Genomic DNA, 23,131 nt, shown 5'->3' on the forward strand with positions numbered 1-23,131 from the left:
CAGAGGACAGGAAACAAGATTGTACAGGGTGTGAGTATGAATATACTGTCAAGTCTACTCCACCAACTCCAATGCTAGACAAGGTCAGGGGAGAGTAGGGACTAAGTTGATATTTGTACTGAGGAACAGCAGAGTATGGTACATGCTTTTATACTGCTACAGAGGTACAGCAGCTGGAATTGGAACTGACATATGGGGACTTGTAAAATTTCAAGTAAAAACCTCCTAGACAATGAATGAAGGGAAGGCAGAAAACATGTGATGGGTAACACACAACAAACCAAAAAGGAAACAGTCCAGGTGCTGGACCATGCAGTGCACACACTGTGGAGTACCTGACTGTGCACTGTCAAGGAGAAGTCCAAAGGAAGTCACATGATCTCTTAGGGGATGGTCTGCACATTCCAACAGTGGCTGGTACCAAGTCTGACAGAAGTCAGGTCAGAGAAGGTTCATAAGTGATAGAGGGCAGGCAGAGTTGGTGTCAAGTGAGTGGAAAGACCAGCAGAGTGGGGCACAGAGCAAGTGGGGACTTAGGATAAATGCACGGTCATGACACCTGGGGCCAAAACAGATTATTCAAGCCTTTCTCCATACTTGTGTGCTCTGCCTTTGGCACTTCTGATCCCCCTATGAGCTTCACATCTTGCTTCTTACACCATGGTATGATATACCCTCATTCTGTTGGAAGATACTCATCCTTTGTTTTTCTCATTTACTTCTTGCCAGTCTGGTTTTCACATGCCCTGTACTTCACTGACATCTGATATGTCCATCTTTATTTTCCAGACTTTCAGTTCACCTATCCCACTTCATTCCAACTCATACCTATCCCCAGGAAATTAACACTTTGACTATTTTGTGACTATTGTGACTATTTGTGACTTTTCTGGAAGGAATCTACTGTCTGCTTTTTTTGACCATACACAGCATTGAAGAATGAAAAGAGAATGGAATCTATTAAGACAACTCAGGAATACTAAGTGGATGATATATCTAAGCCAAGAAGACTAGAAAATGTCTCAAAATTCAGAGATATTGAGCCATTGGTGTGATACACACTCTCTGAGAGAAAAATCACAATATCTCTTTGAAATCTCCATCAATTTGAATGTATGTAGTATCTACTGAAAGCTCTGAATTAGGTGGTTTGAATGAGACCAAAATCAGTGAAAACAGTGCTACCATGCCTGTGGGACATGAGAATCATACCTGTGGGAACACTGGTCCCTGAGGTTGTTGGTTGTTCCCACAGGCATGGTAGCGCTGTTCTCACTGATGCCAGCAAGTGTAAGCGTACACTTACCACTCACGCATCACTCACGCTCACGCTACTGCTTCACGCTGTCACATCTCCTGTCGCACCGCGCTATCACATCTCCTATCTCCTTGTCTGGGCATGCGGATCCCTCTCGCTGTGTTGCACTGTTTGGATCCTGGGGGTATATATATCGGTGCTACATGTATGCGCAGGGATATCTTCTTTTCCCTCTTCCTTCTCTCTTTATCATCCTGTATCAGAGCGTACGCTTGGTTGTTCAATCCCACACGCCTGTCCACGTTCTGTCTTGTTGTGATTCGTCCTGAGTGTGCTCACCCCTACTGTGGTGGGTTCCAGCAAGATGTGCTGGAGTAAGCACGCAGCGCACTGACACCAAGCTGATGGTGCAGAGTGACTTTTTGGCAATTTACGACACTCACTACCAGTGTCACTTTCATACCAAGCCCTGCGGCTGCGCGCGCAGTGAGGTGTAGCTGTTCCCACACATGCAACCTCCTACTGTGTAACTTACCATACCATGGCCACGACTACGCCGCAAGCGTTGATGCGTGCCAAGCATTCAGGCGAACACCAGGGTGCATCGAGTAACATGTTAGTTGATATTGGTCGCCTGAAAAGTGATCAAGAGCCATATATAAAGTTGGTGGTAAAGCCCTGCTTATTACAACTCATAAGCTTTTCACGCGATTATGACTCCCATCGGAAAAATGTATGGCTATGGCTCCCAACCTCAGACAAAAGCGGTAGGTTTCCCGCTCGTTACTGACCGCGATGCATATCGCTCAGTCGATTGGATGGTAGATCTTGAGCGTAGCAACATCGTCCAACCTCGAAATCGAACTATTACCGTTTGAATATGGCGTTACCAACCAATCCCCCGAGTTTACACTGAAGTTTCCACTGGCAAAGATCCCTGCCTTCGAAAGCCTCAATGGCTTCAATTTGACAGAAGGCGCAGCTATTGCACGCTACGGTGAACGGACACCCTTGAACTGAGTCTGGACAAACTATTGACCTCGATTAGTGAGTTCTTTCGTTCCGGATGCAGGACTGCTGGGTCGCAATGCAGAGGAAACCGCCCTCGTCGATCAGTGGGTCCACTTTGCTGAATTCAAGATCTATATGGATGTAAGCATGATATACGCCGGTGCCGCCCTGAAGCTCCTGCCTGGGTATCATGCAGACCTAAGCATACCTGATTTTCCAGCACTGCATTCTTCCCAATCATGACCCTTGTGGCTTTCGCGAGAGCAGCGACACAAATGGCACGAAGAGCGTATCGTACGTTCCCTCAGGTTCCTCGATAACTACCTGGAGAAACGTCCTTCTGGTTTGCTGGTCAACGACAACATAACTCTTGCGGACATCTTCTTGGCCGTTGCAACTGAACGGGCTGGCCAGACAACCTGCGGAAATGCGGAGCGCAAACAAACTTACCCACACGTTTTCGCCCACCACGCAAAGGTGACGTCCGACGAGAGGATTAAGGATGTGCTCGGAGAGCCCGGATTCATCGAGGAACGTCTTGTGTATAACTGAACACTGAGCGACGCCTGCAGCAGAAGACGGCAGAAAGAAAGATGTTGGCACTTATGTAATAAATCAGTCAAACTTGTTGTGCCCTCGGAAATTTATAGAGCAGTTGGACACCCACTATCAATGTGTTTCCACACGCTATCGTCATTGTCGAGCGAGGATATTTTCAAATGCCGTTTCTCATGGTCGCTTACCCTACCCCTTCGAGAATGCGTAAACAGCGATGTCTTACGCTAACCTTGAAGTTCAGACTCCTTGTCCGCTGTCCATTGTCCCGACTTCGACGTTATTTTTTCCGGGTCGAATACTTGGAAAACTTGCACCTGTTAACACAAACGTCTCAGGAAAGCGGGAGTACGCATAATCCGCACTCCATAATCATTTGTCGTGGTAGGTGCCGTCAATCCACGCGTATGCATCGCGATTCCTGCGATTCTTCATGAATCACGTAACCTCCTGCTTGCTACCAACGATGCGTCCGTTGCTCTCCTTGAGGTAGAGCCCATCAGCATGGTTAACGGTGAGGATGATATTCCAAGTACAACTTGCCCAAGTTTGAGGGAACATGGATGCTGGGGTCGCATAGTGGTGATTTGTGGCTTTTGTAAGAGGCCGCGCTTCCATGTGGTAAGTGAACGGTCTATTCCGCTCTGTTTCAGGTCTGGCCGGAAGTCAATTACTCGCGAAGAGTCTGAATTTGATCGATGATGGGCAGGTTCGTGAAAGCTGACCAAGATGCAGGGTGAGACTGGTACTTCAATCATAGAGTTGCCAAGAACCTACGTGGCCTTGAGGGCATGACAAAGACTCGTGGATGTTTCCGCCAATATCCAGAGGCTAATACTTACCTAGGCACACGGGAGTACTCGTGCTCAGTCAGCATGGCGGCTTGGATCTCCTTCCAGTAGTAAGACCGCCGTGTGCGAGGCGAACAGACATGGTAACTACTGCAGCCGCGCGGGGCTCGTGTGGGCCCTTGATTATTGCACAGCATAAGATTGATCATCCAGGTTCGAAAATAGTACGACCAGTCGTCTTACCAATCCGTCAATGCATGCAACCTCGAAAGTGCTATGGACATACAGTCTTACCCATATACAGGGGGAAAAAAACTTCGCGGCGCTGCGCCACGCATTGATTGATCAGCCGGGGAAGTTGCTGGACGACGTAGCGATGCGATTACTGATGCTCATTTTATCGGAATGGGAATAGGTGCCGATGAGGTTAGCAGATCCTTCACCTGCGTCATGATGTACGCACAGGAAGCAGAAGAACGGCCATTACCAATCTTGCTGGACTGACATGGATATAAAGTGTTCTCCAGGAAGTGCGCATTTTCCAACAAACTCATCTGCTACACGATTTTAAGATGACACCCATTGGAAAGCTCTACGGACACCCTCGCCAGCCTCAGACGAAAGTTGTACGTTTCGCGTCATGTTGTTTGACCACTTACAAGCTTGTCTCACGTCCGCTCGACGTACTAGATTCTGAGCACTGGAATTATCTCAGGCCTCGAGATTGATCTACTGCCATTCGAGTTCGGCGTCACGAACAAGTCACCCGAGTTCTCCCAGAAGTTCCCTCTCGCCAAAATCCCTGCCTTCGAAGATAACGAAGGATTCAAGCTGACCGAGGGTACAGCCATCGCTCGTTACGGTTAGTCAGTGATCGCTCATCTGTAATCATCGATGTTGATCATGACGGTTAGTGAGCTCGCTCGTTTCTGACGCCAGCCTTCTTGGTCGCAATGCGAAGGAAAGCGCCCAGATAGACCAATGGGTCCACTTTGCAGAGACTGAAATCCTAATCCCTTCAAACAACATATACACCGGCATTGTCATGAAGTACCTACCGGGATTCAGTGAAGAGGTTCGCTTCGCTTCGTTTGTCTCGCGTCGCAGTCCGCTGACTCATAGATCTCAATGACTTTGCCGATCATAGCAACATAAACACTACCAGAAAGGCGTTGAACGTTCGCTCAAGTTCCTAGAAGACCACCTGTCTTCACGTCCTTCTAGCTTAGTGGTGAACGACGGTTTAACACTTGCAGATATCACCCTCGCCGCAGCCGTGCAGCGTGCAGGCCAGACAGTCTGTGGTGTTAAAGAGCGTGAACAAGTTTATCCCCGCGTATTCGCTCACTTTGCGAAAGTAATCAATGACGAGAGGATCAAGCATGTGTTTGGAGAGCCTGGATTCGTCAATGAGCCTCTTGCTTTCAGAGCCGAGTGATTGGCTCTGTGCTTAGATAGAATATTAACGAAGATGGAGATAAATCTTGTGTATTTCCACTGCTATGCAGACGGACATCATTGTGGAGATAGTTTAGTCTTCTGTCGAGAGAAGTGCCGGTATGCGGAAAGGTAGATTTTTTGTGATCCATCTAATAAGGCCCACTGAAAAGGTTGATGGTTATCCATTGTCTGGTTATGGATAATAATTTGCTGTCACGTATTTCTAAATGTCCGATTGGGTTTCAATCTGACACATCCTGCTGTTTGAATGTCACTGCGCAACGGTAAACAAAGGTGAAGGACCACAAGTCAACCTGATTGGAATAGAGAGCTTCGTGATCGATCGTGTACTCCCCTGGAATACAACGGGGAGAAGTGAACACAACACTCACGTTATGATGTTGCTGAGTATGGGAAACAAAAAGCACGAATCTCCTACGTGCAGCGAACCTGAAGCGCTAACCGGTGATCCAGCCAAACAGTGGTCCTACACATACCAGTGTCACCAGACTTTCAGTTCGTAATCCAGAAGGATCATCTTCGGAAGATAGCGAGACCATGAATACGGGGTGGAGGTGCCAAGAAATTCCGCTGCAGTCTGGGCAAAAACGCCTTGCCGGCAGGCAAGCACACTCAGTGGGAATGAGATGACGGACTGCGAATTAACGCTGACAAGCTGTGTTGAAGCGTTAAGTGCGCAGTACAGTAACACCAAGCTCATGGAACATGGCACTCGCTACCAGAGCTTCAACTCGCACCATGCCCTGCGGCTACGTGCGCAGTGGGATGTTGCTATTTTAACATATGCACCCTTCCCCTGCGCAACTTACCAAGCCAAAACCACAGCTGCGCCGCAGGCTTTGGCGCGCACTAAGCATTCAGACGTACATCACGTTGGACCAGACAACGGTGTGCATGTTCGTAAGCACCGGTCACCGAGCAAGAGACCGAGAACCGTATGCATACGTATAAAGCTGGACGTCAAGCCCTGCCCACCTTACAAGATCTCCACACAAATATGACTCTCATCGGAAAGTTGTATGGCCATATCCTCCAACCTCAAACAAAAGTGGTAGGTTGCTGACCGCGATGGCATATCGCTGCTCATTTGCATGATAGATCATGAGTGTAGCGGCATTGTCCAACCTCGAAATCGATCTCTTACCGTTTGAATACGGCGTCACGAACCAATCCCCCGAGTTTATACAGAAATTTCCACTGGGGAAGATCCCTGCCTTCGAAAGCCTCAATGGGTTCAAACTGACAGAGGGCGCAGTCATCGCACGTTATGGTGAGCTGACAGCTATTCCCAAAAATCTGGACCGACCACTAATATCGATCAGTGAGCTCTCTCGTTCCAGACGCAGGACTGCTGGGCCGCAATGCAGAGGAAACCGCGCTCGTAGATCAGTGGGTCCACTTTACTGAATTCGAGATCCATATGGACGCAAGCATGATATACGCCGGTGCTGGCCTGAATATGCTGCCTGGGTATAATGCAGACGTAAGCATACCTGTTACTTCCACACTGAATTCTCCCGACTCCTGAACCTTGTGGCTATCGCGAGAGCAGCGACACAAATGGCATGAAGAGCGTATCGTACGTTCCATCAGGTTCCTCGATAACTACCTGGAGAAACGTCCTTCTGGGTTGCTTGTCAACGACAACATAACTCTTGCGGATATCTTTCTGGCCGTTGCTATTCAACGGGTTGGCCAGACAGCCTGCGGAACTGCAGAGCGCGAACAAGCCTACCCACATGTTTTCGCCCACCACGCAAAGGTGACGTCAGACAAGAGGATTAAGGATGTGTTTGGAGAACCCGAATTCATCGAGGAACGTCTTGTTTGTAACTGAACGCTGAGCGACGCTGACAGTACCGGGAGATGGCAGGAAGAGGGATGTTGCTACTTACGTAATGGAGCAGCCGACCTTTGTTGCAGTGTGCCCTCGGAAATTTATGTACAGAGCAGTTGGACGTCGGACACCAGCTACCGATCTGTATCGTCGTTGTCAAACAAGGGTATGTTCAAATACCCTTTGAGAACGAGTCAGACAGCGATGTCTTACCCTTGCGCAAGTGCATAACTGGCAAACCTGCATTTGTGAGTTCAACAACCTTGAGGCTCAGACCCGTTGTCCGTTGTCCTGACTTCGATCTTATTTTATATCCAACGCGGATCGAAACTCTCAGTCTGGATCGAAGCATTTGGAAAGGTTGTGCCCGTCAACATTCACTTATTTGCATTGCGATTCTCGCGATGCTTCGTTTACCACATAATGACTCCGTGCCTGCGACCAATGAGGTGTCCATTGCTTTCTATTCGCGGAATAACGTGTCCGAGTTTGAGGGAACATGCGTGCTAATATGTAAGTGTGGCACTTCTGTCGGACATGTGAGCGAACTGAATCCTTCAGGTCTGCTAACATGATTGGACAGTCTTGAAAGAGGCGCAAGTCCCGCCGGCATACCTCACCATTCCCATTCCATAGCAGGGGACAATCAGAACATGGCGAGTTTCGCACTTATGGCCCTTTTTGAATCCTGGCGTAAGACTGACGCATATACACGCCCGAAGCTGATGAAGCGAGTAAATGTTATCGTATCGGAGCGCTACAATGAAGAGATGATGTCTAAGAGGTCCGAGACATTTGGTATCGTCTTGATCAGCGATTGTACTTCCAGTATTTTACCCCTACCTTCATTCGCCCAGCGACAAATGCGGATAAGCCAGCGCTCTCCAGAATCTGTTTTCCGACAGCCGATGCTCGTGTCTCTACAGGGCTCTAGGACGGGCAGCTAGCGCGGAAAAAATACAATTGATCGAGCCAGCTCCAGCGTACCATCGATCATATCCCCCATCCATATATGCAAGTTGCCCTCTGTAAACGAAACTGATCGGATGATCGGCTCCTCGTTTCAATCTTCACGCTTACATATTCGAACTCCAAGTCTCAAGTTGCGTATATACACATGGAAATGGGCCTCACGGTCTGGACCGGGTCAACACGATTACGCTCTTTTGGTTGCAGTCTACCCTACGCGGTCGACACGACACAAGAATCATTCACAATCACATTTCACAATCTAAACCGAACGTCCATCCGCACAGTCCATTTCTAAATCTGAATGATCACATCCCTACGCTTCAAAGCCTTCACGCGCTGGGTCATGGAAGTTGAAAAGCTGTTCCAGCGGGAACGTAGGGGATCAGAAGTGTCAGCGCGAGATGGAAGAAGTTGGATCTGTTGTTATTTCCGTCGCATCGAGTCAACGTCAAAACTGGCTCACGAGTACGAGAGTTAATGCACACTTACCTGCCAGATTCTCTCGATCGGACGATACGACACTTTCCAAACCATCATCATCTCCCCCTGATGAACTGCCTCGATACCAATATGTTCTCAGACATTAACAATACTATTAACGAGCTGGACGTGACTCACGTGTGAGCATCATGCTGACCTCAGTATTGCACCCGCCACACCTCGTCAATATCCGACAGGAGCGCAAACACCGTCCATTTTCTTGTCGCTGAACGTAGTAGCCCATCGGGTCGGCACGAATGATTCTGAAATCGTCATCGGCGTCGCCGATGTCCTCGTCTGGGGTCCAGAACGAAAACTGTGGAATGCGAGTCAATGGTCTTTGCTTTTCTGGGTTGGACTATAGCAGAGAGCGGTACCGGTGATGGGGAGACCGCGGGCGGTACTACGATAACTGCCATGCGCGGGAATGTCGGAGAATCCGTATCCATGGCTAGTCCGAGACGCGGTCCTCCCGGTAGAATCGAGTGGATGTGGCACCGGAACGCGAAGGTGACGCCAGACGTGAATCGCTCATGGTAAATGAGAACAGACGAACCGATCGTATTCCAAACGCGCCCGCCTGCATGCATATTATATTAATATATAGGGGTCATTGCTGCATATGGGTTGTGATGTTTTTTTTTTCCGAATCGGGGTGGATTCACGGGTCACGGAAGTTTAGAGCAGACGCTACAGATCCGGGAGCTCTGGTCTGTCCACCTACTCGACTCAGTCAGTCCATGCATCAACAAAACCACTCGCATAATATAAGGTCGTAAAACTTACTGCAATGTCCTAAAATTCAGTACAACTGATACATAGTACTGTCTCCGTTATATACAACAATGTATTGCACTATAACAAGCGGCCAAATACAGTGTGCATAAGGGTCGCAACCCATCCATTGGCACATGATATTTTATAGCCATGTATCTCGGTGCCATTCGATGCATTTTAGTATGTTGAATTGTATTCCTCGCCATACTTTATCACACGTTCCACTGGATTTCATATGAATGCAATGACTTCTATTGCATGGTATACATTACATGATGATGCAGTCCACTGAGAGCAAGTTAGAAGCCGACAACGCTAGTACAACATTCAATGCATCCCGAAATGAGCAGCCACGCACCAGTTACAGGAATAAACGATGACAAGGTATAAGAGGGAAGCATTCGAACAACAAAGTAGGGGAAATGAAGGCAGTGTTGGGACTACTTGCGCTTGACACGCTTACGTGGTGGCTCAGCCTTGTTCTTCGAGCGCTGACCAGCACTGCCACCTTGAGATTTCTTCGTGGTCGTAGTGGGCTCTGGAGTGGGGTCCTTTCGTATGGTCTCAGTAGCTTCAGGATCCGTCAGTGGGCTCCCAACGGTCTCGCATTCATTACCTGGGTCATGGTGAAAATTTCTGTGACTGGGCCTAGGCCCTGGAGGTGATCTGGGATGGAAGCTGGTGCGATGGTCAGGTGGATCGAAGTCGTTACGTTGTGGCACTGAATGGGCATCATCTCCCAAGCTTGGTTGGATCTGCAGACCATGGTAAGCCAATGGATTGATCCGAAGCAGAACATTGCAAGTACTGCTACCTTGGCGCTGCTGTTCTTGGGTGGCAGAGTACCTTCATCGTCGCGAGATACATGAACCATGGGTGTGGGAGACATGGTAACCTGAGGCCCATTGCGACTGTCAATTGAGTGCTGCACATGTTCTTCAGTACAACGAGATTGGCGACCCGCAACCGGGGAGTCAAGGAAAGAGTCCATGTCGTCATCCTCTGATGAGTCATCCGAGTTTGCTGCTGAGATTGGTCGCCTTCGCTTGGAAGTTTGGCTGAGGCCAGGCACCTGCCTTCAAATGCGAGTAAACCTAGTTGACCGTGATAACACTCTTCGGATGCAGTACATACTTATTCCACCAGTGAAGCGTCTCTTGGGTCCATGGATGGTCTGGTTCATCTTCCAAGACCTTGACAATCTTGAGAAAGAGTTCGTAAAGGTCAACACCACCAATTGCAGATGTCCACTGCTCGGCGGAGCTGAGCGCAAAGTAGTACTGAGAAACAAGAGTTAGCAGACAGAGAGAATAAGAGCCGTAACTCCATAAGGTGACCTGTATCGCAGCATACGCAATTGTGCGAGGTGTTGGGTCAGGCAGGCCGTGTGCTACACCTTGCGGGGTTTTCGTGCCTCTGCGAGTTGGGTCCAGTGCAGATGATGGACTTGTGAAAATGTGACGAAAGGTCTACCAGTAAAGACTTCAGCCAAGCTCGCACACAATTTTCAAGTTCACATGAATACATACCCGTACTAAACCTTGGCTTCGGAGAAACCCTTTCTTCTTGTTGTTTGGGTCAAACATTTTCACGTCGTAGAGGCAAGCTGGAAACTTGCGATGTGTGATTTTTCGTGTCCCATCGTGAACCTGGTTCATGAATAGTCTGATCATATGCACTGCATGAGCAGAAGGAAACGAAGTTGAGGTAGACATACTGAGGGTTTCTATCAAACTCTTCCAGGTGTACAATTGGGCAGAGGTTCCGTGCAGTAAGAGGATGGTTCCATCCACGGGTTGACTTGGGGTCACCCTTCCAGATTGGTGGCTTCACAGACTGAGTCGTGGGGTCCTCAAGCATATATGTCAGCACGTCCCACTTGAGGCTTCCTGTGTCATTTGTTCGCGACCGAGCAGCAGCAGCAACAAGCTGGATGAAAATTAGTGAGTTTGAGACATGTCAAGTGCATATATGCACCTACCTCATCGATGAAAGTAGAAAGTGAGTCGCGCTCATGTTCAAAGCCTGAAACAAGCTCACTTCCATTATCAATATGCGAGATGAAATTCTGATAAAGTGCGATAGTCTTTCTCATTCTGACTGCCAAATGCAAACAATGTTAGTGCAGTGCGTCACAAGCAGGGCATTAGTCATATGTGTATGCAGTGGAATCCTCATCTGGCTCCTCAAGTGGATCTGGAAACTCATTCTGGATCCCATCCCAGAGCACTCGTTCAAAATCCACAAAGGGGTCCATACTCATAGGGAAGAAAAACGCAGCAGATGTAAATGGTGACATTGCATCTCTGAAAGTCATCAGCTGGGGAGTCCTATGCTCATATAAACACAATGAATGTACCTCTTTTGCCTTGGGTTAGACAGACTATCAAGCAACTTTTGAAAGGAATTGTTGAGCATGATGCCTCCAGGCATGATGGTGATAGGAGAATACGAAATGAGCCGCACTACATGGTGAAGTGGCATTTCAAGCGGAGACTAAATTCACACCCCTGCCTTTACTCCTGGCGCCCACTGCCCTGATTCCACCATTGATTGTATTACATTGCAACAAGTTGCAGTAGATTGTATCTGCATGGTCCATGCTCACGCAGCGTGTGTTCCTTGTATTCTTTGTTATAATGGCTGCTTTTGCATGTGTAGGATGTAATCGTTCATTCAAGAACAGGACTGCCCTTTGTAATCACAAACGAGCCTGTAAATTCAAGATATCACAGGCAGCAAAGTCTATCCTTTCAAGGCGGAAGGAGGGACGTACTGCCCATCAAGCAAACCAGGCACTGCAGAAGGAACAGGCTAAATACATGGAGCTGGCAAATGAAACAATTAGTGATGATGTAGTAACCATAGTAAGGCGCCTTTCAATACTTAATTCGAAACACAGTATTATCTTACATATGTATGGTGTCAGGATGTGGCAGATGTCGTGCCTGCCGAACCCTTGTCACCCGAGTACCGGGTTTCTGGGTTGCCCAACCGTCGGCGTCGCTTACCAAAGAGGTTTCGTGATGATCTACCCCCGATTCAAAGCACTGCCGCCATAGCAGTCGCAGCAGCCAAATCCCCCAGGCCCGTTGAAGAAGATCATGACATTGTGCTTGATATGGAGACTGACAATGGGTCCCCTCAACCACCTTCGGAGAGCCATATCACCACTGAACCAGACCATTATGGAGTTTACCGCACATACTTCGGACCGAATCTGCCTACTTATGACCCTGATGGCATTGCTGACATCAATCACCTTTCAGATGCACCAACTTTCCCACTCCCTCAAGACCAGCAACACCGAGTTGCATCATGGTGGTCTGGATTTGGCTCATCATTGCGCTCTGTCCAAACTGACTATTTTGCACCATTCCTCAATGCAACTGTATTCCGGCTGATAAGTTGGTTTTATAATGGGACTAATGTGAAGTCACTTGCAGATCTTGATCGCCTTGTGCATGATGTAATCCTCGCCCCAGATTTTGACAGAGCTGGTCTAGAGGGTTTCCGAGCTGTAAAAGAAGTAGAAAGGATTGACGAACACCAGGGCGACCCCAATGATCTTGAATCTGCTTTCTTGGCAGCGGCTGGATGGAAAGAAACTACTGTACAAATACGACTACCGGCGGATGGCATTTTACATGCATCTGAAGACGAGGCACCCCTATTCAACATACCAGGCCTCTTTTACCACAAGCCACTCGAGGTTCTCCAGTCAGCACTTTGTGAGACATCGGCAGAACAATTCCATTTGTCCCCATTTCACACATATGCCACTGATATTGACTCCCATGAACTACCAACACAGCGCATCTACTCAGAGATCTACAACTCGGATGCAATGGTCGAGGAACACCACAGAGTCCGAGAGCAATCACGTGCAACTGGGTGCACTCTGGAAACTGTAGTTGCAGCAATTATGTTCTGGTCGGATTCAACGCACCTTGCGAACTTTGGCACTGCATCTCTTTGGCCAATTTACATGTATCTTGGAAATCAGTCAAAATATATACGAGGCAGGACAACATCATTTGCTGCACACCACCTTGCTCACATTCCAAAGGTTTGTCCTCGCTATTTTTCCTACTGGTTCATTTATTGTTGTTATTATTATTAACATTACTTGTATAGTTGCCCGACACTCTCCAAGATTTTTATTACCAAGTGTTTAACAAGGCTGCAACTTCGGAGATTCTCACCCTATGCCGACATGAGATAATGCAAGCAATATGGTTACTGCTTCTGGACGATGATTTCATGCATGCCTATCAGTTTGGGCTGGTAGTCGAGTTTGCTGATGGGATTCTGAGGCATGTTTTTCCACGCATCTTCACATACTCAGCTGACTACCCTGAAAAGTAAGTTCGTGCTGTGCTTTGCCAATATGTATCTCATCTCACCAACAGGGTACTTCTCGCATGCCTCAAGTTTCTGGGAGGATGCCCATGTCCTCGTTGCCTTATCAAGAAAGATGAAATTTCAATGCTTGGGACAAAGGCTGATCGAAATCTTCGCTCTAAAAGGGCACGTGTTGACAACAACAGATTTTGGTTTGTGGTGAAGAAAGTGCGGGAGTGGCTCTTTGTGAAGGGTTTGAACATAGCGAGTGCAGCAGTAAAGCGCTTGCTAATGCCGGAGTCACTTGTTCCAACAGTGGTAAGTTTTCAAGCCTGTCCAAACTATGTGATAACTTGTAATTGCCTTTGAATACTTTAGAATGCCTTCTCAACTCGACTCTCACAATTTGGGGTCAATTTTTTCTCCATGTTTGTGCCAGATCTACTACATGAGTTCGAACTTGGAGTATGGAAGGCTACCTTTACACACCTTCTCCGTGTGTTGTATGCCCATGGTGAAAATGCTATCCAAGATTTAAACAAATGGTAAGCAAGCACTACAAATAATGGTACATTTGTTGTCAAGCATTCGTGTTACAGGTACCGCCAGATACCCCCGTTTGGGCGAGGAACAATTCGAAAGTTCAGCAACAACGTCTCTGGCATGAAGCGTTTGGCTGCATGAGACTTTGAAGACCTACTTCAGGTGTGTGTGTGGTCAATCTCTTTCCACTGAATGATCTCATGTCTGAGTGTGAGTCATAGTGCGCAATTCCTGTGTTTGAGAATCTTCTACCCCGTCCTTTCAATGCCATTGTTCTTGACTTACTCTTTGAGCTCACTACTTGGCATGGACTAGCTAAGCTGTGCATGCACACAAACTCTACTCTAGATTACCTTGACACTTCTACAACACGCCTGGGCCAAATCCTCTGTCGGTTTTCACGTGAGACAAAGAAAGCTTACCAAACCCGGGATCTTCCAGCTGAAGAAGCTGCTCGTGGGCGCCGCAAAGCAGCCATGCTACTCAAATCAGCAGCAAAAGATGCGTCTGGCAGTAGGAACCTGACAGAACCCAAGCCGTGTAACTCAGACTCAGCAGGGGGAAGTGGCATCAACAGCAAGGGAAAGCAGAAAGCTGAGGGGCCAAAGCTGCGGTATCTGAACCTCTCCACATACAAACTCCATGCACTTGGTGACTATGTCAATGCCATTCGTCAATTTGGACCTACAGACAACTATACAACGCAGTTGGTAAGTTTCCAGCGAGCTACAAGCAATATCCAGTTGTGTTAAGTTCTCTTGCTGTAGGGCGAGCTCGAGCACCGACGGGTCAAGCGATTCTACCCAAAAGTTAACAAGTCTAGATTCACAGCTGGTATCTCAAAGCAGCAATGCCGGGAGCGGATCCTATTCGAGATGAATAGGCGTTATCAGCGCCAGTTGGAAAGTGATGCTTCAGGGAACACACGACAGGCTCCACCATTGAAGGGAGGATCACGTGAATCTCACCACCTTCAGTTTGACGAGTCAGAACCACTGTCATACAGCGACCCAAAGGCTCACTATCACATGTCAGAGAGTAATAGGAACTATATTAACCTGCCAATGTGGCTTGGTAAAAACAAGGGGGACCCAGCCTTAGAAGTAAGTTTTATTTTGAATACTCCCGCACCGTGGTTCATTGGAAACAACTGATCGTTGGCCCCATGAACAGGATTTCTTACCTCGGCTCAAAGATCATGTTCTCACCCGACTCCTGGGCCAGGCTTATGATGGCGATGAACAGTCGTTCACGTCTGCTGAGCGCAGCAATGTGATAATTTTCAAGGACCGCATCTACTGCCACAAGGTTCTGCGGGTTAACTATACAACATATGACATGCGGCGTGCCCAAGATTCTCTCAATCCATGAAACTGTGCAGATGTCATGGTCTTGGCCCATGAGGATGATGAAAGCCACAAGCACCCTTACTGGTATGCACGGATACTTGGTGTATTTCACACATTTGTTGTTCACAAGGGTTCTGGGTCCATGGAGCCCCAGAAGGTGGATTTCTTGTGGGTACGATGGTTTGGGCGCGACATGTCACACAAGTCTGGGTGGCATGTCAAGCGACTCCATCGCATTGGTTTTATTCCTCATGAGGACCCTGGCACATTTGAATTCCTTGACCCTCATCATGTCATCCGTGCAATTCATTTGATTCCAGCATTTGCACATGGCCGGACAGATGAATACTTGCCACATTCACTTGCTCGACAGAAGAAAGAGAATGACGAAGACTGGGTTTACTTGTATGTGAACATGTGAGTTTCAAATGTCTCATTCACGTCTGATGTTGACCTGTCGAACATTAATCATCCATAGGTTTGTTGATCAAGACATGCTGATGCGCTTTCGTGGTGGTGGTATCGGCCACAAATCAACCCGCACAGCTACAAATGTTTTCAAGCAGGATTGTGACGATCTGGATAGGACCTGTGATTTCAGCACTACGGACAATGAAGAACATGAAAATATAACTGGAATGTCAACTATTGTGTCACCAGATGACGAAATCCAAGCTGAAGATGATGAAGAATCACTCGAAATGGAAGAGAATGGATATGATGGACTTGAACAAGTGGAGGACGAGAGCAGAAGTGTGGGAGGTATGGGCGATGATATTGATGGGCCTGATCTGGAGGAAGACAAGCTAGAGTTGGGCCCGGAGGACGGTGAGGATGAGGTGTTTCCCCAGGATGAACTTGTATGGGGTGACTACGGCGAGCTCTAATCAGGCAGGCAGCCACTGGTAAGACTTTCCTTCATCAAATGTTAGTACACAGGACTCATCGCTACAGGTTTCGTAGCGAACGGGTATTTGCCTGCCGTCGTCTGTCCTTGAGTACCTACCCCTGGTTTGCCTATGTTGGGGATTGGTTGCGTGGTGGTGGTATCGTTAGCATGTCACAAGTATTAGCTGAGGTTCGAGCTTTGGGTGCTCTGGATGTGGCATGTTCGTTTGGTAGTGACCCATCCCGATAAATTTCCAATACCTCCTAATAGATTCAAGTGCAACCTTATGGAACTGCCAGTACACTGAAATCTCCAGAATTCCCTCAATATAATGGTATGCAACCCTAGTACTACCTAGTGCAATGCGTCCGAATGTACAGGTGCACTGCTGGTGATTACATAAGCTGAGTTGAGCAGAGTCCCGAGCGCCCCGACGCTGGCATTTTGGAATACATGACGAGTGGGATACCTTTTATATTATTCTCTGTAGCTATGCTATGCATGCATCTTAATGTAATGATAAACAACACTTCTGCCTTGAGCTACATGTCCGCGACAAGAATGTATCAAGTTGGATGTGGCTACCACTACTTACATAAGTATCCATACATAAACTGGTCGAGCAGTTCGGAATACACGACCACTGGAATATCCTCATCTTAATCAAACATAAAATGCCTCTGAATGTAATGATAAACAATGCTTCCGCATCGAGCTACACGTCTGCAACAAGGATGTATCAAGTTGGATGTGGCTATCAGTACTTACATAAGAATATGACACGCGGTTGGTTTTGTCGATGATACGAAGAGTGACGTCGGGTCCTTATCGGCACCTTAGGTGGGTTTGCGTGTAGTCAGCAGTGACAGTCAGTCTCGTACCCGTCCGTTGTGGTGAGTCCAACTATCATCACAACGAATGGACATGGTTTCTTACGAAGTAACATTCCGCAGTGTCGTGGCTAGCAAAGGACTCCTCTGAGACAGTGGTAGTTCTGGCCGTGGAGGAGGGAATGTCCTGGCGCTCCGACAAGGTGCAGTGTGTTGACGAATTTCGAGTTTCGTGCAACTGATCGACTTGTGTCGACTTGCATCGCATATTTGTTGTTGCTTGTTTGCTTCGCCTGTACTAATCCCTTCTCCAACTCGAGATCACCCTAGATTGCCTAAATGCTCAGGGGCTTGTTATCCCTGTTGCCAAGATGGTTCCAGTTCACGAACGTGCATTCTACGTGAAGTCGGGAACGCTCTGTTGACACGACGAAGCATAAAAAAATAGCCGTGCCAATGGCTTTTGGAGTCCACTTTCGACTGAATGGATGCTACCGACTCGATTTCGTTCCCGTCTTTAAGCGTAATGAATACGAAACCACGAATCGTTTCGTAGTGGTTTTCAGAGATAGACTGGGGACAGTTGCATGCGGGGTCCCCTGTATACAACCGCCACAAGTCTATGTTTCCTAGTACCGATGGGGAAGTCACCTGGGCAGGAACTCTATGTCAGAAGTTTCTTGGTGATGACATCAATCTTTCTGTTTCTGCACTCGATTCACGCACATGCCACTGTCAAAATCTAGCGTTCGTGAAGCATGTGTGTAAAGGTGAATGCAAAAAGTGTGATAAGTGTGAGAGGTGATATCAAAGGCCTGCCGTCGTGCACCATGCCTAGTCCTTACTAGTCAGATAAACTGTAAAGGTAAACCATCCGTAGTAAATTTCATATTCACTAGCACTGGTGACTGTGTGCTAGTCCACATTTGTCTGTGCGTTCCTATCGAGGGACTTCGCCATCGGACTCTCGCACAGCTTCTTTCGTGACGCGGTCCTTTCTGATTTGAGCGGCCTAGCGCGGTATTTCCTCTGCGTTTCATGCGGGCTTGCGCCCGAGTGAGATACGCCGCGATCGCGGACTCCTGGTGCCTGTTGCAAAAAAATAGTATTTATATACAACAGCGCAACAGCGAAAGAGGGGGGAACACGTACGATGCGAATACTTGCAACTGTACGGTGGCAAGGCGACGAAGGATCATCGATTATCTGGTGGAAGACTGTGCCAGAGGAATGGACACAAGTTGCCTTGGATGTGCTGACTCGGGCCGGTCACCACGCCCGGTGTGTTAGCAGTCGATTAGGAGTGGCATCGGAGAGAGATCCTATCTGGCATGTGGCGCTATCGGCACGGAATCCTATCACCACGAACAGAACCAGAGTCTGCGCCGTCTCCTCCGAGCTGTTCGTTGTCCCTTGTTCTGGTTTGCCGCAGTCTGGAGGCATACGTGATGTTGGGTCGTGTGCTCGTCGAGAAGATAACGGAATTGGGGTAGCTTGGTGTGTCATCGGGTGATAATATTGTTGTGTGAGTGGAGAAGCCACACACGTGCGTGGCCAGCCAATCAGGGTGCGCATATGGGGTCGTATGGCTGGTCGACGGTGCGCACGCGACACACAAGTCCTTAAATGCCCAGCGAAGAGGGTCCCTCCGTGTGTCTCCCCAAATGCTGCCCTTCCGTGCAATCGCGCCTGCTGTCGACACACATGATCACATGGACATCTACGCGGCATCCTGCAATCCACCCCGCCGTGCAAAGCGTCTCCGCGCAGACTCAGACACCCCCGGACTCACTCGGGAGTCTGTGTCGTCACCCTGTCCTTCCAACCCGGACGAAGACGACGACGAGGACGAGGACGCCATCCCCCAGCCGCCCCCGCCCAAACGTCGCGGCAGAAAACCTGGCTCCATGTCCCGCGCAGCCCGCGAGGCCCAGCGCAAAATAAACCACTCCCTCATCGAAAAAGCACGCAGGACAAAGATCAACGACGCTCTGGCTACCTTGCGCCAGCTCGTCCCTGCTGATTACAAACGTGCTGCTTCTGCGTTCGATGATCATCAAGAAGACTCCGACGACGATAATCACGATCCCACCGCCGCCAGCAAAGCAAACCGACAGAAACCGAGAGTCTCGTCGTCAGGGGAAAAAGAGTTCAAGCTCGAGATCCTCGTTCGTACAGTCGCATACCTCCAGGTCTTGACCGAAAAGGTCAAGGCACTCGAGCGTGATGGCTGTCCACACTGCGAACGGCCCATCTCTGGCCTCACAGACGACAGCTCCCTCAGACGCTCCCACCCGGTGGCTGTTGCCGACGCGTACACACGTCCGTCAGAGCCCCCAAAACTCGCCTCTCCACCCTCGCGTCTTCCTTCCATTTCTACCTGGCTCCCCACTTTAACTCCGTCTCAGTCCCCATCGTGTGATCTCCCTGCTACTAGTGCAGATGCCGGTGGCAATAACCTTCCTTCGACCACTCACCTACCCACCCCTCCCACATCAGCCACTTTTCCCCCGTCATCAGCCATCGCTGCAGGTGCTCTTCCCCCCGCTCTCACGCTGCCTTCCCCAGGCACCTTTCTTCCTTCGGCCGTAAGAGGCTTCCCTTCTGGGTTTGCTCGTGCGACATCCTCGACGAACGTGAATGGTGCAGGGGGCACGAGTGGTGCGAACAAACCCGTGACGGTGAGTGGGACTAACAAGGGCTCGCCTGGCGCTTCTTCCCCCATGTACACCCCTGAGGACGAGACTGCTGCCTCGCTGTTGCTCCGCATGAGCACTTCTAACTCTCCCACATCCCCGCAGCACGCCTTTGGTCGGCTGCGCTCGTCCTCCTCGGCGTCCTCCCTCACCTCGCTATGGCCTTCTCTTCCCCCCCTCGAGTCCGCAACGACTGTCAGTACAGCAGATGCACTTAGCCAGGATTTCGAGTTGGTCCGGAGGTCCGACGCTCGGTTGACACCTGGTAGGCTGTTGGGATTGACGAGGAGATCCCCCGACGGGAGGTGAGTCCTGGTTGGGAATCTGTGATACTAGTTCTGATATGCACGCTACTAGACTGTAGTGGTGTGTATCGGTTGTACAACGGATTTTCCGAATGAATATGTATATCTACTGTAGTTTCTTCTTTGCACTATTTATCCGCTTTTTGTACTCCCCCTTCGTTGCAATCATACCACTGCTTTCCTTAATTACGTAAGACAGAGTTGGGATCCCCTTCTTTAGGATATCTGACCCCCCAATTTGGACAAATTATGGGAGACCCGCGACGAGCAAAAGCCATGTGCTTGACGTCGACGCTGTTCAGACAGCGGGCACTGGCAAAACCACCGTCGTCGTGTTGGCGGTGTCGTCACTCGATCTTTGTACGCGCAAGCTCGTCTACTGCGGACCATGGACGCGAGAACGGACGTTTAGAGGCTTCGAATGATACGTCTGTTGCAGACGACGTTTATACCCATGGTACTGACGGCATACATGGATCGAGTGTCAGCAGCACTGCTACTACCACGCTAGCTGATTTAGAGGCTGCGAGGCGAAATAGGAAGAGCGAGTGGAAACGACGGCAGGGGGTCAGTAGTATTGTTTTCTTTGCACTTGGAGTACTCATGTTCATGGCGGATGTATAGGGTCAATCATTCCTCGACCATTTGATTGTTACTGTTCGAGGTGGTGCGTATCACTTCTACTAAATCTTTCTCATCTTTCTTATATGCACATGAATCCATGTATACATAACTCATTCAACGGAACGCGTTGAAAAAACAGGTAAAGGTGGGAACGGCTGTGTCGCGTTCCACCGCGAAAAATTCAAACCCCTCGGACCTCCTTCAGGCGGAAACGGCGGATGCGGTTCAGACGTGTACATCCTCCCCACCCCCGCACTTACCACCCTATCGTCCGTGCCGCGACGCGTGCATGGGTTGCCCGGGGGATCCGGTCAAGGGACATGGCAGCACGGGAGGAATGCTGAGCCGACGGTTATTAGGGTGCCGGTGGGCACTGTGGTTAAGGAGCTGGGATACGACGATCCGAGGCGTGCGCCGGATGAGTGGGAGGCGGAGGACGAGGCACTCGGAGAGATCAGCGGCGAAGAGGAAAAGAAGGCGGCGTGGAGAGAGCGACGGTGGGTTCATTATCCCCGTTGGCAAGACGATAATCTCGAGCGAGACAGCGTTCAAGCAGGCGGAGAGGGCTGTGTGGAGGGAAGAGCGGGAGAGGAGGTGGATGAGGAGACAGAGGTATCTCGATCCGCTTTGGTTGGATCTGAGTACGGTAGAGAGCGAAGCGGATGTGAGGGAGCGGGATGTAGATGCGCCGCTGGGATTGGGGAAGAAAGAGTACCTGGGACACTTGGTCGCACGAGGTGGTGGTGGTGGGTTGGGCAATCCTAATTTCGTATCCCAAACATCCCGATCTCCCAAGTTCGCGACGAAAGGACAAGAAGGCGAACGTATCACGCTATCACTAGAGCTCAAGATCCTCGCCGATATCGGACTCGTGGGGATGCCGAATGCAGGGAAGAGCACGCTGCTGAGGGCGTTGACGGGTGGACGTGCGAAGACGGAGGTGGCGAGTTATGCGTTTACGACGTTGAACCCTGTCCTCGGAGTTATTCGTGTTGCGGACGATGGGACGTTTGAGGGGGAGTTTAGAGGTGTGAATGTGTTTGAGGAGACGGCGATCGAGGAGGAACGGGAGTTAGAGAGACAGCTCGTAACCTCTTCCTTCGTTCCGGACACATCTCCCTCGGACTCAGAGGTCGTCGCCGTCAATGATGAGGATAATGAGGATCAACAACCAGGTTTCCCCTTCGACATCCTCGAATCCTTCCGCTTCACCATATCCGATAATCCCGGTCTCATCGCGGGTGCATCGTCCAACGTCGGACTAGGACACTCATTCCTGCGCTCGCTGGAGCGGTCCCATGCGTTGGTATATGTCGTCGATTTGGCTGGCGACGTGCCGTGGGATGAGTTGAGAGCGTTGCGGGACGAGTTGGAGGCTTATTTGCCGGGGATGAGTAACAAGGCTCGGTTGGTGATTGCCAATAAGGCGGATTTGCTCGTTCCTCCGGGTGAGGGGGATAGTGGAGATGGTCATGAAGAAGCTGTTGAGAATGCGAAGGCGAAGTTGAGGCGGCTGGAGGAGTTTGTGAAGACGGAGATGGTGATCTCTGAGGGTGGGGAGATGACGATGGATGTTATACCGGTATCGGCAAAGTATGGACAGAATTTGAAGAAGGTGGTTTTGGCTATGAAGGGGTATGTGGAGGAAGCGAGGAGGGGGGCGTCGTAAGTGTGTGCGTACATCTATTGTGATTTTGGACAGTTGTAATGATGGATCCGTCCGATCTGCAGGGTGAAATATCTTTTGGGAACATGAAATTGGTCCATGCTCTGGTTCTCACTTTTCAGACTCATGATACGGAGGGGAAAAACTTGAATCACCCTACACGTTCTTCATGCAACGGAAGAGCTGGATAGGGGTCACACTGTGGCATCACAGCACGTGACAGTGAGACGGTTATGTAATTGTTTGTAGCCACACATTAATCCAAATAACCATCCTGACCATCACAAACAATTGTTGACTTGTCGCTTCTCTTGATCACTACATACGATTTTGTGCGCAACTTCGTGTCCGTTCCAAAGTTCTTGTCGATATGAAAGCCGACTACTGACACTATGGAGACGTGATACGAGTTTGGCACTACCGTCTTCAGGTTGCCTTGGATATTGTTCTTTTCTTTTCTTTCTTTTTTCGGGATATGGTTATGTTAGCTGCTGGCCAGCGTTGACTGCCTTCGATGCCACGTCCCCGCATGTGGTTGCGGGCAGAGCAACGATGGTCTCCTAGTCTCCAGCTAGTGGTGGCCGGTCCAGGGAGAGGCGTTTTGTTGTGCGTTCTTCACCATCAAGCGCGCGGTGCACTATCACGATAAGCGATTCGCAATGGATCACCGCTCGTTCGATGTTGTGCGGAATCACGGGCACGGAGTTTTGCAGAATTACTGTGTCAACGTCCTCTCCTTTTAC

General features: G+C 49.3%; 5 protein-coding genes across 5 annotated transcripts; all 5 read left to right on the forward strand.

Annotated features, from left to right (window-relative positions):
• Positions 1 to 1,971: 1,971 nt before the first annotated feature.
• On the forward strand, positions 1,972 to 2,821 carry F5J12DRAFT_784800 (glutathione S-transferase C-terminal-like protein; the record flags this gene model as incomplete). Its single annotated transcript, XM_051743104.1, has 4 exons — positions 1,972 to 2,025; positions 2,084 to 2,255; positions 2,331 to 2,410; positions 2,537 to 2,821. 4 exons carry the CDS (start codon positions 1,972 to 1,974, stop codon positions 2,819 to 2,821), a joined length of 591 nt encoding a protein of 196 aa, XP_051597430.1.
• Positions 2,822 to 4,072: 1,251 nt separating this feature from the next.
• F5J12DRAFT_285658 (glutathione S-transferase C-terminal-like protein) lies at positions 4,073 to 5,299 on the forward strand. Its single transcript, XM_051738740.1, has 4 exons — positions 4,073 to 4,241; positions 4,306 to 4,477; positions 4,530 to 4,690; positions 4,763 to 5,299. The coding sequence occupies exons 1-4, from the start codon at positions 4,188 to 4,190 to the stop codon at positions 5,051 to 5,053; spliced, it is 678 nt and encodes a 225-aa protein (XP_051597431.1). The 5' UTR covers positions 4,073 to 4,187; the 3' UTR covers positions 5,054 to 5,299.
• Positions 5,300 to 5,895: 596 nt separating this feature from the next.
• Positions 5,896 to 7,260, forward strand: F5J12DRAFT_285719 (glutathione S-transferase C-terminal-like protein). Its single transcript, XM_051738741.1, has 5 exons — positions 5,896 to 6,127; positions 6,175 to 6,346; positions 6,399 to 6,559; positions 6,629 to 7,161; positions 7,251 to 7,260. The coding sequence occupies exons 1-4, from the start codon at positions 6,014 to 6,016 to the stop codon at positions 6,911 to 6,913; spliced, it is 732 nt and encodes a 243-aa protein (XP_051597432.1). The 5' UTR covers positions 5,896 to 6,013; the 3' UTR covers positions 6,914 to 7,161; positions 7,251 to 7,260.
• Positions 7,261 to 18,697: 11,437 nt separating this feature from the next.
• Positions 18,698 to 20,272, forward strand: F5J12DRAFT_848628 (uncharacterized protein). Its single transcript, XM_051746445.1, has one exon. It carries the CDS (start codon positions 18,762 to 18,764, stop codon positions 20,100 to 20,102), a length of 1,341 nt encoding a protein of 446 aa, XP_051597433.1. The 5' UTR covers positions 18,698 to 18,761; the 3' UTR covers positions 20,103 to 20,272.
• A 72-nt stretch (positions 20,273 to 20,344) lies between these two features.
• Positions 20,345 to 22,470, forward strand: F5J12DRAFT_848632 (GTP-binding protein Obg/CgtA; the record flags this gene model as incomplete). The annotated part of the gene is made up of 4 exons (XM_051746446.1): positions 20,345 to 20,665; positions 20,723 to 20,765; positions 20,862 to 21,236; positions 21,268 to 22,470. The coding sequence occupies 4 exons, from the start codon at positions 20,348 to 20,350 to the stop codon at positions 22,389 to 22,391; spliced, it is 1,860 nt and encodes a 619-aa protein (XP_051597434.1). The 3' UTR covers positions 22,392 to 22,470.
• Between the last annotated feature and the right edge of the window lie 661 nt (positions 22,471 to 23,131).

The sequence above is a fragment of the Pisolithus orientalis genome (assembly GCF_024613125.1).
Source record: "Pisolithus orientalis strain OTSU chromosome Unknown F5J12scaffold_29, whole genome shotgun sequence".
NCBI classification, from domain to species: Eukaryota; Fungi; Basidiomycota; class Agaricomycetes; order Boletales; family Pisolithaceae; genus Pisolithus; species Pisolithus orientalis.

What these genes read in the sequence shown, in the direction of transcription:
- F5J12DRAFT_848628 (XM_051746445.1), top strand. Translation starts at nt 18,762, where the DNA reads ATGCTGCCCTTCCGTGCAATCGCGCCTGCTGTCGACACACATGATCAC.
- F5J12DRAFT_285719 (XM_051738741.1), top strand. Translation starts at nt 6,014, where the DNA reads ATGCATACGTATAAAGCTGGACGTCAAGCCCTGCCCACCTTACAAGAT. An exon ending in CGCAGTCATCGCACGTTATG is followed by an intron (nt 6,347 to 6,398) that starts GTGAGCTGACAG and finishes AATATCGATCAG; the next exon opens with TGAGCTCTCTCGTTCCAGAC. An exon ending in TGCCTGGGTATAATGCAGAC is followed by an intron (nt 6,560 to 6,628) that starts GTAAGCATACCT and finishes TCGCGAGAGCAG; the next exon opens with CGACACAAATGGCATGAAGA.
- F5J12DRAFT_285658 (XM_051738740.1), top strand. Translation starts at nt 4,188, where the DNA reads ATGACACCCATTGGAAAGCTCTACGGACACCCTCGCCAGCCTCAGACG. An exon ending in TACAGCCATCGCTCGTTACG is followed by an intron (nt 4,478 to 4,529) that starts GTTAGTCAGTGA and finishes CATGACGGTTAG; the next exon opens with TGAGCTCGCTCGTTTCTGAC. An exon ending in TACCGGGATTCAGTGAAGAG is followed by an intron (nt 4,691 to 4,762) that starts GTTCGCTTCGCT and finishes TGCCGATCATAG; the next exon opens with CAACATAAACACTACCAGAA.